Source organism: Homalodisca vitripennis, chromosome 5, assembly GCF_021130785.1.
Source record: "Homalodisca vitripennis isolate AUS2020 chromosome 5, UT_GWSS_2.1, whole genome shotgun sequence".
In the NCBI taxonomy this organism is placed as follows: Eukaryota; Metazoa; Arthropoda; class Insecta; order Hemiptera; family Cicadellidae; genus Homalodisca; species Homalodisca vitripennis.
In genome coordinates, this window is record NC_060211.1 from 130,463,618 (window position 1) to 130,482,424 (window position 18,807).

At 33.0% G+C, this 18,807-nt stretch overlaps 1 protein-coding gene across 2 annotated transcripts in view; it reads right to left on the reverse strand.

Moving 5' to 3' along the window:
* Window positions 1–18,807, reverse strand: part of LOC124362886 (cadherin-89D) — a 157,791-nt gene that overhangs the window by 60,035 nt on the left and 78,949 nt on the right. For both annotated transcript variants that reach the window (XM_046817760.1, XM_046817759.1), the window contains exons 5-6: window positions 17,046–17,154; window positions 5,487–5,689 (exon numbers count right to left, since the gene is read on the reverse strand). In XM_046817760.1, the coding sequence (XP_046673716.1) occupies window positions 5,487–5,689; window positions 17,046–17,154 (312 nt within the window). The remainder of the gene's footprint in view (window positions 1–5,486; window positions 5,690–17,045; window positions 17,155–18,807) is intronic.

Genomic DNA, 18,807 nt, shown 5'->3' on the forward strand with positions numbered 1-18,807 from the left:
GGGCAGCAAAGTTTGCAATAACAAGGTCAAAGGATTATCAGTAACAATGTTGGTAATGAGAAAACTAAGAATAATAAAAATTGTAACGAGCTGCGTATACTGTAAAGTTAATCATAAGACATTTTACAGTTACAAACACATTTTATGAAGTTATTGTATTGGATTAATTGGTTTCATAAAAGGATGGTTCAAATGTCGCCCAATTTTTAATGTGGGCTTAAGATACATTATGTTTGACCCTTCGATACTACGTTGTATATATTATTTGTTTATTTATCTATAGTGTTAGTTATTAATCTTTCGATAGTCTCAACCACAAAAACCAAATAAGTAACTGCATAATTATAGCAATACGGCAAATTTCTCTATAATTAGAAGAGGGAAAAGTTTGTGAAAGCCAATATGAAGATATAAGCCCAACATTGTAATACACTGGACCTCAGAAGGACGTAAAGGAAGAGTGAATCTATAAATGTCCAATTAGTGAGTCATAAGAAAGAGTAATAACAGTCGGTAATAGATACATAAACTACCTACAGCCATCAAACTAACCGGTTGCTTGTAGGGTTAACAAAGGCTTACAAGCAGTAAACTGCGGTTAGGTGTCCGTGGAGGAGAGTCGAACAGCGCGCCCGGGGCCGTACCCTCTCTCCGGCACCAGCTGGTGGCTGCCAGTCGTGTAATGGACAGCGGGCCGCGGTCTGTAATTCCAGGGTCCATCCGGTAGCTGCGGTTTAAATTGTGATTATCCACTGCCAAAACAGTGTGACTGTTTCGGCTTGCCGGTACGAAACGAAATGAAATTTCCTCTAATGGAAGTAGAGCTCTGGAAGTGCACATCAAACCAGAGACAAAAATGTTGAATTAGTTTCAAAATTTAATTATAGGTAAGTGGATCCACTCTACATGGAATGTGCTAAAATCGCATTCCAAGACAGTGTTGAGTAGCGGTTGCGTACGACCTACTGTAATTTGAAGGTCGAATTCACTTAATAAAAAAGTCATTGATGGTTTTCTTGATATTTTAAAAACCATTTATTTTCTTGTTTTATTAGGGAAAGAAGCTAAGAACTTGCACTTAGTCCTAAAAGTACCTTTACGATCCTTCCGCATTGACAGGATACAGTATGGTTAAGATTTAGGGTAGAGGTTGCCTGCTATCAAGATTTATGAGGAATGATTTTGGACATCAATCTCAGTCATGTTCCCTTTGAAGAAGGGGAAGCCAGCTTTGTAACAGCTAATTATATGTAACAGCTCTCAGGTCAAAGCAAGCAGAGAGCCTTAGAGAGGCTCACCAACTCCAACAGTCATCTCCCGCAGTAGACTAGACCTGCCTATCTACCATTGTTCCCCAATATCTTGACATTCGCGGTTAATGATTTGCCGCTCCTGGACGTCAATTGTAAGGTTACCCAGATTTAAGTGACATCGGTTTTTGCTGTCCCCAGTGCAGGTTCTGCTGGAAGATATAAACCAACAAGAAGTTACCCCTCCTATGGTACAGTTTTAATAACTATGAATGCATCCGTTAACATAAAAGGACAACTGCTAAGAGGACAATAACAAAGTGATACGTACTTTCTGGAAAAACCTCAATGAGTCCGAAAAAACACAAATTCAAGAATAAATGTTTAAGTTCTCTGCATACCTCAATGTCTTTCCTATATTTTCTGGTGACTTTAGAATAGTATCTGGGCTCTTACACACCTTTGACTTCATGGCGTCAAACTTATAAATACCTATTTTTTTGGTACAGGGTGTTTCTAGAACAATGTTTTGTGAAGGAAAGCTTATTTGTCTGAAAAGTTCAACCTGTTCAGCCACCCGACCTTCGTACCATCGGCACTGTTTCATGCTTTTATGTCTTCAATCGTTTCCATTAATTTGTAGGAAGAAAGAAATAATCAGTTTGTCCAATTTTGGTTATATGATGATTGTACTAAAAGCATTACAGCCTTAATAACATTCTGTTACATTATCAAAATCAAGAGTGAATTGCTTTAGTTGGCTAAGTAGAATATCGCGTATTTTAAAGTGTGGCAATTAAATTGTTTCTGTCGTTTTGGTCAGGATTAAGGATATAGCATGGCTTCCGAGACTACGAGAGCATCTGCAATATTAGTATACTGCGAGGCCAAGTAGAAGATGTTTCGCAAGCCATGACCGAGATGTTGGTCTTAGCCTATAGCGCGGTCCAGCATGAACAATGGCTATCGCTAGATCACTGAATCAAGCACCCAACGTTAACTGAGGCTTGATTGAATGGGTGATGCTGAACATTCCGCCCTTGCAAGCGGTAAGCCTACCCAGCCACTGGTGATTTGTAAATTATCTTTAAGCCATTTGTTTTTAGATTGTGTTAGAGAGGGCGTTTACAGGATCCCAAATTTTGCCCTGGTAAAATAAGACATTCTTATTTCACTTAAATTTTTACTTTTAGACCAAATGGTCAGTTCTCTGGTTTATTTTGTCGGTCTCCTTCTATTTACTGAATAGAATTGGAGTCATATGCCATCGTTGTACTGGGTATCAAAGCCAGAATAAGCGAGCACTTTGGTCTCGTCACAGGAGACAAAGTTTCACAAATGCCAAGACAGTAGCAGCTCTAAAAGTGCATTCATCTTAGGAGAATCTTTGAGATTTCTCATTTTTCTTTACTAAGACGAAATTCGGTACGATACCCACGTTCATCTTAGGACAATTTGCGTTTATTCCAAAGCATTTTGTAAAATTATGTGTTTTTCATCTTGTATGTTCTACCTCGTAAATGTAACTATTGTAAGAAACACAGTATTGCAAGTAAATACACTCTTTTTAATGCCTGAGATATATCTTTAACCTTCGCGTGAGAACAGAAGATTGTTTTTTTGCGATGAAACTTTGTTAAAATTTGAAATAACGTTTACTTATATTATTAATAAATAATAATGGCAATCGACCAGGCTTGCAACTGCATGTCTCGTACTATAATACAAAGTGTGTATATACATAGGCACAGCTCCGATAGATACCTTAGAAATATCTAAGTTTATTCCCCAGAGTTCTGTATTTTTCCAAATGATGTAATTTCTGTTTTATCTTAGATTTCAAATCGTAGAAGATACAGTTCCCAAATTAACCTTGAGAGAATCTGTGTTTATTCTCCAGATGACGGCGTGTTGTCACGTGATGTGTTTTCTCTTGTCCTGCGAACAAATTTTACTAAGACAAAGATGACTTCAGCAGCCAAATTCACATTGGGAGAATGTACATTATTTCCCAGATGGCTGCTTTAAACAGAGTGAGTTTTGAATGCTCTCTTTGCCTATTATAGAATTGTTGAGTATAATTTTTGATGCATTATCTATGTTTCGTATACGTAATGTTTCAACGTCACAGTGGTATCCTCCATCATCTGAACGACTCATCATAATATTTAAAATTAATTTTCTCAACATGAAAGAAAAACCATTAAAACGAAATATAGCATCCAATAAACATTTACAGCTAATAACGAGTACATTCGTAGTTGAAACGCACGATTTATTCCGCCCGAGACACACGTCATGCTGCGCAACCCGCATTGGGATAACCGGAAGATAAAAAAAACTTGTAGTGAATGGTTCCCGTCGAGACCAAAGAAGGTAGATAAAGACATTTACTTGTTTCTCGATCAGATCCTTGAAATCTCAGTAGGATTTCATAACTTGGGCTTATTTCTCGTTGCCTGTTATTATTCGAGTTTGGCAAATTAACGTTTGGAAATTTGTTTTAATTGCTCTGCGCACGCTATTGTGTGTCGATTGGATATTCCCTCTTCATCTTTTCTGGGTACTGGTTTGGTACTTGCTTTTTTACTCTATTATCCGATAATGATCTCTAATGACACTGATTATTCCACCTGTCTCTGTACGCTCTGTATAGCCCCCACACACATAGTTGGGGGGCTATACAGGGCTGTATAGTTCTTCTGTCACATCCTCTTCTTAGTTTGCTTCTGTCTTGTTCACCTCCTCAATCCTGGTACCTGTCTTCTGACTAATCTATGCACATGACCCGACCATTCAAGACTCCTCTCTTGTGTGTGATTATTCGCAATCTACAAGGTGTATTTAAATTATTTTCAAAAGCCATGACCTGTTCCGACAATATCGATAGGCATAAAAATAATATCTGGAATAGCTTTACTTTGTAGAAAAAATTACTTACGAAATAATTGTATTGGTTGGTTGGATTATTTATATTTCAATTGATGGTTTTAAACTGAAGCAGGTTCTCTATATCACTGTCAGAACTGCACTCTGTCTAGACTCCGGATTCTTTTTTCTTGGAACTCCCGAGCGAGATTATGAATAGTTTTTAATGTCCAAATTAACAATTAAGTATAAGCACACAAGAAGGTTACATATGGATGTGCTGTTGTATTTGCTATGTGACAGACACTGATAAAGGAATACCACCGAACTCTGGTTATAACACAATTATTTTGAAGCACCGACACCCTCTGTATCATTGACACTCTATTAGAGTGGAATTTCTTTGACTGGTTTGCTATTTACAAAATAGGCAAATTATCAATGTAAAATCGTTTATTAAAACTGTCTCTATCTCAATAGTACAATGGCAATGCGAAATATCATCAGGATGATCACTTGCACTGAATTTCGGTCGCCTCAGAACATAGAATTCTTGGAGGGATGACGGTTGTTTTAAGGTCACATATATGACCATCTTAGATTAGGGGTATGTGGGCATGTATTACTGCAAACCTCTCACATGTGCAAGTCTGATCAAATGAGCAGTTGTTGGTATTGTTTGGTACGAACATCAATTACACCACTACTTTACAATTTATATGCTTACTATTCTTGTATTTCTGGCAATATATAGTTCATCACTGAAAGAATTATAAACAGACAATAGATCTTCGTTCTTAGCAAAGACCCTATGGGTCGGAATCTGGATAAAAAGATCCGTGTTTGACTGAGACTTTTAATGCATCAATATTTTATTTCATTTCATGCAAATTATAAAGCAACGATCCCGTACCGAGTTTAAATTACATTTTCTCTATTAAAACTCTTTACCTGTGCCATCAAATTAATGAATCTATAGTCATCTTATATGACATTCGTTAATAAATGGTTACGGAGATCCACATAAATATTTTATAAAAACACAAAAAATTTTACAAATTAGGGTTTTTTTGTATTCTTTAAAAAGTGAAGTGTGTTTTTAGGTGAGGCAACGAACGAAGTAAAACGGAATTGCCTTTTGGAATTTCAGTCATGATACAAACAATCTTGAATACTTTATAGCAAAGATTGTCTGAAGATTCTAAATGAAGGTCCAGATAGAAACAATGAGTATAAGAAATCTCACAAGATCGGGTAAACATTTGGTAGAAGAGGTCACTACTTCAAATCCCGGTGAAACTTCAATTATAGTTTAGTGGTTTATAGTTAAAATAGCAATGATATTAATAATATAAAATGCAAACTCACCGCTGCCATTATGGTGAGGTTGAATGAGGTGTCACCGGTATCAAAATCGAGCGGCTTCCTCAGCACGAGAGCTGCTCTGGGAGAGTTCTCCAGAGTGAACTTGCCCTTCTCGTTGCCAGCCACGATGGCGTACTGCAGCTCTGAGTTGGGCGTGTTGGGCTTGTCACCGTCCACTGCGTGGATTCCTCGGAATATCGTGATACCTGTGGACATACCAAATGTATAGTGAGTTCTTCATTAGACTAGATTTTGAGGATTTATCTGTGATTGATCTCCCTAAGGAAATTGCTAATGAGTAATCCTTGTTTCCAAACTGTTTTAGGAAAATATCTTTAGATGGTCACCTGTTAATTCTAGACAAGTGTGATTGCTCCAGTTAGTCTTTGTGGTTTTCAGAACTAAACACGTGTTTGAGAGTGCAGTTAAAATCGTATTCGTTGGAAAGTTAGATCAATAATTGAATTTTAGATAATTATATATCCTGTATATTCTACTTTAATTACACTCTCCTTAACTTACACGTTATTTTATTTTTAGTACACAAGTTTGAAAATATTCATAATTTTTAAGGAAACGAGGTCATTTTAAGAATTATTACAAATCTGGTTGGTTATCTCGGAGTAAATTTTTGGTGCTAAAATATCACACTTTTATGGTGTTAGAAAAGAGATAGATGTGCTGTAATCTCAATAGTTCTAGGGTCAGCACACTTTAAATAGTATTGAATTAGTTTATGGAAAAAAATAAAAACTAATGAAAATAAAAATCAGTTTGAAATTATTGATGAAAGACAGGAATGAAAGTTCAATACATTATTGTTTAAATTATAATGGCAGCAAAAGCTATTTACATTTTAATTATATGCACGTTTCCCTTTTTGTAATAATTTATTATTGAAACAATGTAATTCTCTAAAACGTGCAAAAATTAAAATAAAATATTATATTAACCCTTTCACTACCAATTTTTATTTTTTTAAATTTTTTTATAATCTTGTTCCTTTTATTAAATTATAACATGTAATTTTTTTAAATTTTTTATTTTAATATTTACTATTTTTTTATCTTTTTTTTAATGGGACACATATGTCCCAGTGGTATTTAATAATGGGACATATTTGTCCCAATGGTATAAGTAAATAATAATCTCTGTTTTGCAAAATATAAGTTTATTATTGTTTTGTGCAAAACATTGTTAATATTACAAAATTAAGATTTGTTTTCTGTTTAGTTTACAATTTATAAATGATACTTTGAAAAACAGTCCTTACAAAGAGGTATATTACATTCCACACACATGGTTTTTTCTTCTCTTTTCGACTTTATTTTCAGAGCAACTTTTGCACCTCCTTCTGGTGGTCCCTTCAACTGGTAAATGTGAGCCAACATTTACCATATATTTTGCCCTTTTTGATGGTCTCCCACAGCTCATTCTTCTTTTCACTAATGTTTTTTCCGTCCTTCACACAACAGCTAGTGGAACAACAAATGACAGTAAAGAGGTTTTTTTATGTTGAATCTCTTCATATAAAATCCAAGCATTTACAACAGAAGTTAGCAAGAGCTTATAAAATACCTTCTTTCACCACTTCTTAGATTTTCTGTCAAAATCATAGATACTAACTTTCTGATCGGAAAGATCTACACCGCCCATGATTTCGTTATAGAAAGCAGTTGATTCAGGACATGGGACTAGTTTTTTCTCGCCATTTTTTTTTGCATTCGCTGAACATTTGTAACAGAATCCTTGTGGAAATTGCTGAGGACCACAAATTCTTTTGAATCCTTCCACCTAGCAGCAAGGACACCAAGATCATTCCCCAAAATTCGAACTCTCCCTTTTCCAGCTTTTTATCAAAGTGTGGCATGTTTTTTCTATTACTAATACAGGTAGCAACACATGGGTGGCTGATGGTATTTAGTATGTTTTACAGAAGTAAAAAACCGATCAAACGATAGTGCAACATTTTCTTCATTTCATTTTCAGAAGTTACATTATTACATGTTACTGATGCAGCAGGAAGGACTGATGATGCTGCTGGTAACTCAGAGATTGCATCCTCCAACTCATGATCAGAAAAGGGTTCATCCTGCTCACTATCAGAATTGTCTGTCGGAATATATTCCGGATCATTGTCACTATCGTAAAATAGTTCGCTGATTTCAGAAGGAAACTCATTCAGTTCCTTGTCAATTTCACTTGAGCCTAAATTGTCAACCATATTAATTCCTATACCAATGGGATATATTTGTCCCACTGTCCTCTACCATTGGGACATATGTTGTCCCGTGAAACAATTACAAATTTAGTTCACTGAAAAATTGGTAAAAACTTATACCAAATATAAAAACTACTTATATGACCAACGCGAACACCAAGTCTAACTCACTAATGAACTAAATAACAGGTTTAAACATAGTAGACAATTATTTACTAACATTACATGACCATAACCTCAAACAACACACGTTTTTGCAACAATATGGCCAGTATAAAAAAGCTGTTGCTAGCAAAGTTGAAGCTGTGGAGCAGCTGGTTGCCAACCTAACAAAAACTAAATACCCCACTTACATAAAAACACTTAAATTTACCTTTATTTTCATACAAATTATCATTTATATTTTTTTCTGTTTTGTCTGGGACATATGTGTCCCAGTAGTAGTGAAAGGGTTAATGTTATTCATTTGTTTTTACTGTATTAATATTTTTACTATTAACCTAACAACTTTTGAATATTTTTATTTCGTTGGCAATTCAGTAATGAAATTATTAGTTTGAATAGATATTTATTCAATCCCTTTATCTAAGATTGTGACAATTAAAATAAAAACTGTCTATCAGGCCTCATACAACAGAAAATAGGTAAAGGATGTCTTATTCCATTAGGCGAAGTTAGGACTAAAAAGCCCTCTATGTGACCCTTAACCCAGTGACCAAAGGTTTAAAAGTGACTTACGAACCACCAACAACGTGCGGGCAGATGGGGTGCTTGCAGGGATAGGAATTACGAACGCAATTATTTAAAAATTAAAAGAAAAGGGAGAAAATGAAGTTAAAATTGCACTATAAATCGGACAGATGTGTCCTGCAGTTTCAATTATTACAGAAACTCAGTACTTTTAGAAAATGTTTTAGAAACCTGAATAATGTTTCCTTTGATGTAGATCCCATGAATATTGTACGTATCTGAGTTATACACAATTTGCCATTATGATAACTTGGATTTTAATGCATTTTTACCGAGTATGGTGTTTTTAACGTACAGCCTATACATTTTCTTCAAAATCCTGTACGTTTGTATAAATTAGTTTTAAAATAGCTTTTTAAGTACGCAAAGGAGAAGCAGTCGTATTTACACAAGGCCTAACCTAGGTTATATTATTAAGACCTATCGCCCTATCTATTACGTATGACAAATATTAAATAAAGTAATAATAATCTATAGCTGTGACTAATTCTGAAGATTCCATACATGATGATACGTAAACGATGTACATACATCATCCGTAATTAAGCTAGTTCTGTAATAATAGCAATGTATTAATCGATTCTATCTTCGTTCTTATGTTTATGCAGCTCGTGTCTTGTACATATTACATACAAGGTTGAACTGTTACATACTTCTCAACTGTTCCTTTTATACCGCAACAAAATTGTGTTAAATTTGAGAACCGTGTTCTGTGTAACATGTGTTTACTGAAGATGGGGTTCCCGGCGAAGTTAAAAGAATTCAAAAATTAAGTTAACTGATCGCGAAGCGGGGTGATTCCAATAACGTAGACGATCGTAAACCGATACTTTATTTATTAAAGTACACATTATTACACATTACACACACACACACACACACATTATTAAAGTTATTATAGGTTGCTCAATGTAATAGCAAGCGATTCTCACTACACTATCAAGTAAGTAAACCTGTCCGATGGCTAACGGATATTTCAATAATTTATTCATCCGTTTTCACTTGCATAAACGTAACATAACTAAACGCATAAACTGAAGTATTCATCACTCGTTTGCTTATTAAATCGCCTACCTCGCAGCAGTATGTGTAGTGTGCTCTGTACCTCCACTGAATGCGTCTTGGAAGTGGAGGAATTTTCCTATCAGTTTATTAGGAAATTTAAATAAATAATTCACGAAAGCCTATTTCCTCCCATCCGACAGCGTTAATGAGAGAAACATTTTATCCTGTAGCTTTCACTGGGTGGGGCTCGCGGCCACCATTCTGCAATAGGCTATTTCATATTTCCTCCAACCTAGATTTGAAACGTTCTTGAGCACTATTGTTCACCGCAAATGTATATTAGCCTACAATTATGTCGGCAGTTCATTCACATTGTGAGTAAATATGAGTAAAATAAAAATGTTAAATGTTAAGCAATAAAAGCACTATTAAGAAGGCATTGCAAGTAAAAAAGAGTGGTAAAATGAGTCTGGTCACCATCTACTCTACAGTCCAACAAGGACTCTAGCCTCGCTCTTGAGTCACTTTATCCCCTTTCCTATGATGCAAGGAAGTACTCTTCTCCTGAACAAAAGCCCGGCGTTCACGCATGATGTCACTCGTTTAGCAATGATTGTTGATTCCCTCCTCTATACAATGCTCCGCGCTGCTTCCCCCAGTACTTTTACAATGTAGTAATATTTTATACTATTTTCACATCAAATTCTGTGGTCAACATTACGAATTTCATAAAATCAATCGTATACTATCATCAATGGGTCTTCTTACATCATGTTCCTTTTCATACCTTCGCTTACACATCTTTATGTATTTCTACTAAATGTTTAACATAGGTTTACTGTCATTAATGTACCTCCAGTTCTTATTCTAGAATAGTTTTCCTCTTAATTAAATCCATCACTTCCGGTTCCAATATATTTCACCGAAAATGCCGGAAAAAATAATTAGTTTTATTATAATACGTATATTCAAGAGACACCTTAAGTACAAATAAAGGAACTAAAAATAAAATTGTGTGGTAAAGTATAAAGTACAAGGATTTTTTATTAAGTCTTTAGAAAAACAAGATAAAGTCCCAGTTATATATTTTACTATTGATAAAGACTTTAGCCTCGCTGATGTCATGTTATACTTTCTTCGTACCACCCAAACCAAATACAAGCCACTTTGCTTATATTTAAATTGTTCCACTATTTAATTTATTATTCTTTTTAACTCCTCTTACTGTTTAAGTTCTGTATTCATTTGTTCCTCTAACTCAAACTTCTTCTCTCATTTCTGGTTCGAAAATATATGTGGACACTAATTGAGTAAATAATTAGTTTCATTACAATATATTTAAAAGTTTTAGAAAGCTTCAAGTGGTAGTGAGGCTAGATTAGGAAATTGTGAAAAGTAATATGTAATAAAAATATAATTTTATGACGAAGTATGAAAAAATTTTTGATGAAGTCATTTAAGTTTGTAAATGTTTGTTAATAGTGCTAATTTTACACTAAAACCGAAAATTCTCAGGTTCATTGTTTATAATAGTCCTTTAAAAACACACTTCTTAAATGAAAACTATGTAGTGGTTTAATTAACAATGACGAAAAGAATTATTACGTCTTATTTAAGTGTCTTCATTACATTAGTGCAATAAGGTACCTTGTGTAATTGTTACCAATCTCAGGTTTAGTTATATGTGTTTGATATTTAACTATTTTACAAAGTTGGCCTGATACGATGTAAAATCTTTTGTTATTACTGGGTATAGTTTCAAAATTTTCTACTTATTTTTAATCTATTGTTACATAAAATGAATGAACTATGTTGTGCATTAAAGCCTGAGTGTACTTATGTGTTTACTTTTTATACCGACGTAATTTCCTTTGATGGACATGGAGATATGGATGAATTTCATTTAGGTTTAATAATCTGTGTGTATACAATTGTTTTTATAAAAAGATATACGTGTTAATTGAACTATAGTGGTACGTTTTAATAAACATGATGACAAAATATGAACATTAATTTTTTTAACTTACTAAATAACTTTAAAATACTAAAATAATATTATGTTCAAACCTAAATATTTAATTAACATAATATAAATAAACTTTTAACACTTTTTAACTTTTTATTTTTATTACACTATGTACATTTCGGAATCATTGATTATTCCATCTTCAGGTACGAATGTAGGTAGTGTATGTATGGCCGGTGTTATTTAAATGGTCTGCATATTTTGAATTTGATGATGTTTTCAATGCTTTTATGTGTTTGTTATACACTTATTTATACACTAACATCGAAAACAATCTTGACATTTTACACACAAGCAAAAAAAGTTGCTTATTATCCACTTTAGAACATTTTGAAATTTACAAAAGTGCCAAAATTAATCATAATATATTATTAAATGACAAAGACTTTCTAACAAAAAATTTATTATTCGATAGACTCTTAAACAATATACAATGATCTCACATAAAATTAAATACAACAAATTTAGCCACCAAGGTAGTAAAAAACACATGACAAATTGATTTTAATTATTTATTTTATAATTAACTTAACCTCATTCGTACCTGAAGATGGAATCAATGATTCCGAAATGTACATAGTGTAATAAAAATAAAAAGTGAAAAAGTGTTAAAAGTTTATTTATATTATGTTAATTATTATAAAACACTTTTTGAGGCTACATCTCTAACTAAATATTTAACATAACTGTGATTATAAAACGCTGTAAATTGAGAAAAATTTTGTTTTTTTAACTAAACATATTTTTGTTTTTGAAAGCTAACATTTTTAAACATTGGAGAAAAATAATAGCACCAAATTTCTTTTATTGGTGCACAATAACAGTTTCTAACAAACCGTAACAGTCCAAAACTAAAGTTTTTTAACAATTTGTTTTCGTTTTACCACTCTTAAACCGGTGAAAATTCATGTTTTTTAGTTAGTTCACATTTTGCAGAACTAAAATCTTGTTCTTAAAAACATTTATTGTTGAGACAGGAAAATATTGCTAATTTTAAGGACAATAAGGCAAAAATGATTTAAATATAACCAAATAAATACTTTACGCATTTGTATGTAATATTTTAATGTATATTATAAAAATATTATGTATCGCCAATTATTGAGTAGGATTTTACAAATTTTGACTGCAAAATTAAGTTTTTCAATCCAGACTTGGCAATAATAAGGTGCGAATATTTTCAAGTATTTGAGATTTGATATATATCTTCATTTGGGATAATCTCTACTTCACACACTTCAAGAACTACTTATTTATCTTCTTAAAACATCGCGTATTACCACCATCTCAGCATAGTAATATTTCATGGTACTTGGTTGTTTAATGACTTCCTCTACCTAACGGATGAAATATCTTCCTCGGAGATTAGGTTTGATTAACTCCCTACTTGTAAAAGCTTCTGGTCAGAGGAGACTTCTCACGCCACCGGTAGTGGAGTCCAGTAGCTCATCACGTTTAATACGGTTATTAAGTGGTTAAGTCTCTCATCAGATGAGCGGGTGTGTCCGAGTTTCCAGATTTAATAAAGAAACTAAATTAACCTTCTTCACACTTTAAATGACTCGAGAAAATAAATTAGTTGGTGAATGGGTTTACGGTTGTTTATACGTAGAATCCACATATAAAATAGTAGTAACGTAGAGATTTAAGGTCAAATTTTTATATTTTGTTTGACCATTTTTCTAAATAGTATTTTACCCACCCACTCTACGATAATCAGTATTTGTTTTTTCATAAATTTAGAGGAATTTACAAGGTTTTATATAATAAAATATTTTACCAAAGACGTTAATTGATATAAAAAATCAAAGAAGATTAAAGTAAACAAAGCATCATATCTGAATATTCAACATAACATTTTTAATAAACGTTTCAAGTTCCTTACAAAAGTGCCTTTAATAAATCAAATATTCTTCTTCAGTGGTTTAAAGGATACAAAATAAAGTTGTTTTTTTTTCGAGAAAGTTACAAAATGTACATCAATTGCCAAAATCACAGTTTAAAATTAAAAAACACATATACACCACATCAAGACTTAAAAAAAATACATCAATCCAACTCATACAACATTTATTCATGTCAATTTTCCCACTTCCAGCGCCGGATGTCGTTATTTTAACTGTGCGGTTATACATTCTTATTCCATAAACTCGTCAGCACTGTAAAATTCTCGGAAAATTCTCTTGTGTGTTAGGAAATTTATGACTGATTCTGGCAACTTGTTGATTAAACGTATTTCCGCCTGTGAAGACATGTGTTCCCTAATTACCGTTCTGTGTCTACCGGTTCGCCAAATTTTTCTGCCTCTTGCCTTATATATGTATGTCTCAACCACTTGTCATGGTGCAATTAGACATACAGACATACAAAATAATGTTGTGTCTAAGATATCGAGACTCCAAAGAGTCAATAGTTGTTGTCTTTTTTAAATTTCCTTGTACGGTACTCTGAATGTCAAATTTGCTTAGTGAGAATTGCTTGTTTTTGTTATTTGAACACTCTGGAAATTTGCTATTTGTAATGGCTCCACACAATACTAAGCCGTAGATAAATTGGGGGTAGATGAAGCCATAGTATACCTTCATCGAAACTTGAGTAGAGCATTATTTTGCTACTTCCCTAAACTGTAACTAAAAGGACGTACGTTTAAGCTTCAGACATGTGGTGCAAATCGTTCTGGATACATTTACGAGTAAGATTACTAATAAAGAATTAGACTGCCTTTGTGTGTTATAGTTAGTTTTAATTTAAACTGTAATATGTTTAGAAATAAAGAAAATTACCAGTCTATCTCAGTTTAGTTCATTCTGATTTTTCTCTGAATAAGACCTAACCGTGCATAGCAGATCTGTATCGTGTGTTTTCTTATATCTTCTCATGTATCGTCTGCTAATCGTTATAAAATCAATGATTCTATAACTAAGAAATACTTTAAAACTGCAGAAATATTACAGCAATGAGAAAATGTTTTAGTACACATTTCATTGCATCTCTAAACTTTAAAATTTTTATTTTAGGTCACTTGTTCATTAAAAAATGACTTTTATCATACCCACATTTCTTCACACTACTTATTTTGAATACTAATAAACATCTCTGTACCTTATTTCAATATATTTTTCTATAAATATCACATGAAATAAGCATTAAATTATTTAATTCTTTCCTTAATAAAAAGAACCAGAATTGCCACTCCACATATGATTGTAATTGACAAAAGCATGCAACGACCACGATCATGAATGTTCAGTTATTTGTCCAAGTTTATTTTTATTTCTTTAAATGTTTTGTTTAAACTAAAATTTGCATGTTAAAATAGTTTCTAATGCCAAGGCTCTAGCGAGATGATGAAGGGTTTGATTTTGAATGCAGGACATCAACAGACTGAAATCAGTAGATGTTGTATGATGAAATGTCATTTCTGCAGTTCGTTCATCACGTAAATGATGATTCTCTTGATAAAATATTTTTACATACTTGTGTGTTTCCAAGATATTAATATTCTACATAGAATAGTATAGAATTATATAGATATCACTATATGTATTTTAATGGCAATAAACTGCTGGCGTTAAAGGAAAATAAAGTACTATTAGGGAGATCTATTGACTTACGGTTTACCACACAATACTTAAGCCGAGAATTCTCTACCACACGGGGAAGTACCCAGTGAAAAGACCATAGTCAAACCTGACCACCTGAAATTTCTCAAATAGCATCTCTCCACACATCTGGATTACAGTGTGGCACGCCACTCTACCGGGTCTGCTATAATTAGAGCCGTGTATTACATGATTGTGTTCCCAGAAACCACACAACTGTAGCAGGATTGTAGCGCTGTGGGGAGCGGGGAAAGTGACTGAGAGTATGATGTCAGTCAACATTACTGTCGCTTTCCCAGGCCAAACAAAAACTGTCCGCTAACAGATTACTGTTGAACGACAGCGTTCCCCTTCTACAGGATTCCACTGATTACGGGTCCTTCCCAAGGTCGCGTTGGTTGTTTTTGGAAGATTTCTAATCTACCTTTTGCACTGTGTACAATGTAAAAACCTTCCATCCATGTACCCATGTATTATCACGATCAGGTAGCAATGTTTGACGCATATTTATAAAATTTGGTAGGTAAATTTTACAAGTGAATGGCAGGGTCAAGTTCCTTGTTTGGCCACTCGGACCAAATAGGATGAATCCTCATGGTCGTAAAATTTGTTTGCACAGCTACTATATACCTTGCCTTGAAATTGAACGTAAAAATTGGAAGTGCTTACTAAATAACAAATGTTAACCCTGGATAGGGTTTCACTGTTCTTTTGAGACAATAGGACAGTGTCAGGGGTTAAAAGCATGTTATAAACTATTAGACTAGATGTCTTTAGTTGGATGTATTTTAGTCAAAATGGGCATAGGCATAACTATTGTATATGTCGAATGTTAACCAAGAATAGATTTCCGCGTCCTTTATGACAAGGCTTTACACTAGGATCTAAAGCAATTATGTGTACAATTTTAGTGTAATCACTCTTTGACCGTGTAGATTGTTACCACAGTTGGTATAAACGTTCTCTGGAATAAATGATAACACAGAAATTAGAAGCAAAAATTAGAACAGCTCTCAAAACCCACTAGAAACTCAGTGCCTGAAGGCTAGTAACTACCAACTACCGAGCCTCCAAATGCCCGGAACCTGCTAGGGGCCGGGAGATCCTACACGTTGTGAGTTCCTAGAAACTGGTAACTACCAGAAGCTTTTCACACTAATTCCGGTAACTACCAGATGTTAAGGATATCTAAATATATTTTACTTACTTTATTGAATAATGGTAAATGACAAAACACTATAACAAGACTTCGGCTCTATTATTTGATTTTGAACGGAATTTAGTTCTCGGCATGTGATAACAGCCTTAAGTTGGATAGATGTGACTAAAACACTGCCAGACAAGTTAAAATTGAAAATGTGATATTAATCTATATTTAACATGTGTCAAAGTATAAAAATGCAGGATGATATTTTGTAGTTCAAAGGTTGCAGTGTTTAATGATTACAGTTTATTATGTTTTTATTCATCTGACCTATAATATGTATATTAAACTATGAGAGTCTACTGAGCAGTATACAAGCATCAGACCACTGGTGACCCTTTAATTAACGCATAAAAAAACGTAAACACACAAAATATGTATTACTACTTTGCATGTACTTTAAATATTTTAAAGTTTTGGTAATATTTGAAAGTATGTTCAATGAAAGTATGGAAATCATATCAAAGATTAAGACGTGCATGTCCATTTTTTTAATAAGTACACTCAAAATACATTATTTGATATAGACTATACCAAAAAGTGCAATATTTACGTATTTACAAAAAACAAAGAAACGGGGAAAAAATATAAATATAGAAGGTTTTACATAGTACCGGAACAAAGGGTATCATGCAGACGTTAATATATATATATATATATATATATATATATATATATATATATAATTTTTGGATGATTTAATCGAAAACACATATTATTATTCAGTATTAACAATAAAAATAAAGAGTTTTACCTGTTGGGGTGAGCTCGTCGACGCTGACTTTGTACGGGTTGTTGATGAACTGAGGATCATGATCGTTGACGTCCTCTACATACACTGTGACTGAGAGGTACGACATTATCTGTAACAATGTGTTACAACTGTAATAGTCTATTATTAAAATTTAACCAATTGCATGTGAGATGCAAGAAAAATCGTAAAAATGGTTTAACGGTACGTATAGTTTTTTTTACTTTAATGTCAAAGAAACCTTTCAATTGCTAAAGTTTTCTAATAATAAAAAAAAATGATAGAACCATATTTTGGCCCAATCTTTCTTTCAATTTCGTCATTCCCACATTATCTGACGGGTTATAGCACAACGTAGACAGGTAGGACAGAAGCTTTATTTTGACTATCATATTTTCAATTACATTTCTACACGCAATAAATTTTGAAATCATAGTTGAATATTCAAATTGCAATCACAGGTTATTATTGCTACAAATTGTATCAACATTGAAACAAGCTTTTTCAGAAAGTTATATTAAAGTTATTTATTAAACGCCTCTTTTAACATATTATTTATTTGATTTGCAAAGCTTAAATATTTTGGGTACCTGTATTCTTAAAGTCTGAAAGGTTCTCTGCATAGAAGATATTTATAATTTTGAAATATATGCTAAATTCCTACAAACTTTGGTTATAAGGTACCTATTTCAATTTTAATTCACAAAATTAATATTCAATGATCTAAATAATATTTATTTAACCTAAAGTATAGGATTTAGAACAATAAGCTTCAGTAAATTTTTGTTTATGCTATTATTAACAACTACTCTTCAACAGTTCTTATTAAATTACCTAATAACAATTAATTTTAAAAGGAGTTTAATTATATCTTGCGGTAAATTTTCCATGCAGATTTGAGAAAACTTAGATCAATAGTTAAGTTGTAATATGCTCGGCAAACTCACGTACTCGCACAAACACATCCCTCACTATTCAAAATTGTATTTCAAAAAAATGTTTTCGTAATATAGAATCCTAAAAAAAGAGTTTGCACACAAGCAATTCTTTTCTCCCTCTATATATAAGGATAACATTAAGTGCAAAACTTTATGTCAAGATAATTGAGATTCCGCCCAATCATTTTTAAGTTTTATATATTATAGAGGTTTGAATATCATAATAAAATTAATATTATGATTCGAAATGCACTAGTAAATTGTACCTATTGTAAAGGTATCTATTTATGTACGATGGAAGGATTGTGAAGGAAACAGGATTTTTCCGGACATTTGCCATCGTTCAGTGAAACAAGAAAAACAGTAACACTACGTTTCGAGATCTGCAATCTGATCTCTTCTTCAGGTAAAGAACTAACCTAATACATAATTACAAACTAGGTTAGTTCTTTACCTGAAGAAGAGATCAGATTGCAGATCTCGAAACGTAGTGTTACTGTTTTCTTGTTTCACTGAACGATGGCAAATGTCCGGAAAAAATCCTGTTTCCTTCAAAATTAATATTATTATTCGAAATGCACTAGTAAATTGTACCTATTGTAAAGGTATCTATTTATGTACAAAAATTATAAAAGACTATTAAAGGAGAACAAATCTTTAAATTAAAATCCAACAGTTTTTATTCAACTGGGGGTGGTTTTTATCCATCGGCACAGAACGCTCTATATTTCATGTTCTAGAGGAGTGCAAATGGTAATGCTTTTGTATAATTAAACACTAATTTTACAAGTTTCAACTTTAAATTACTCATGTATCCATGCTAACAT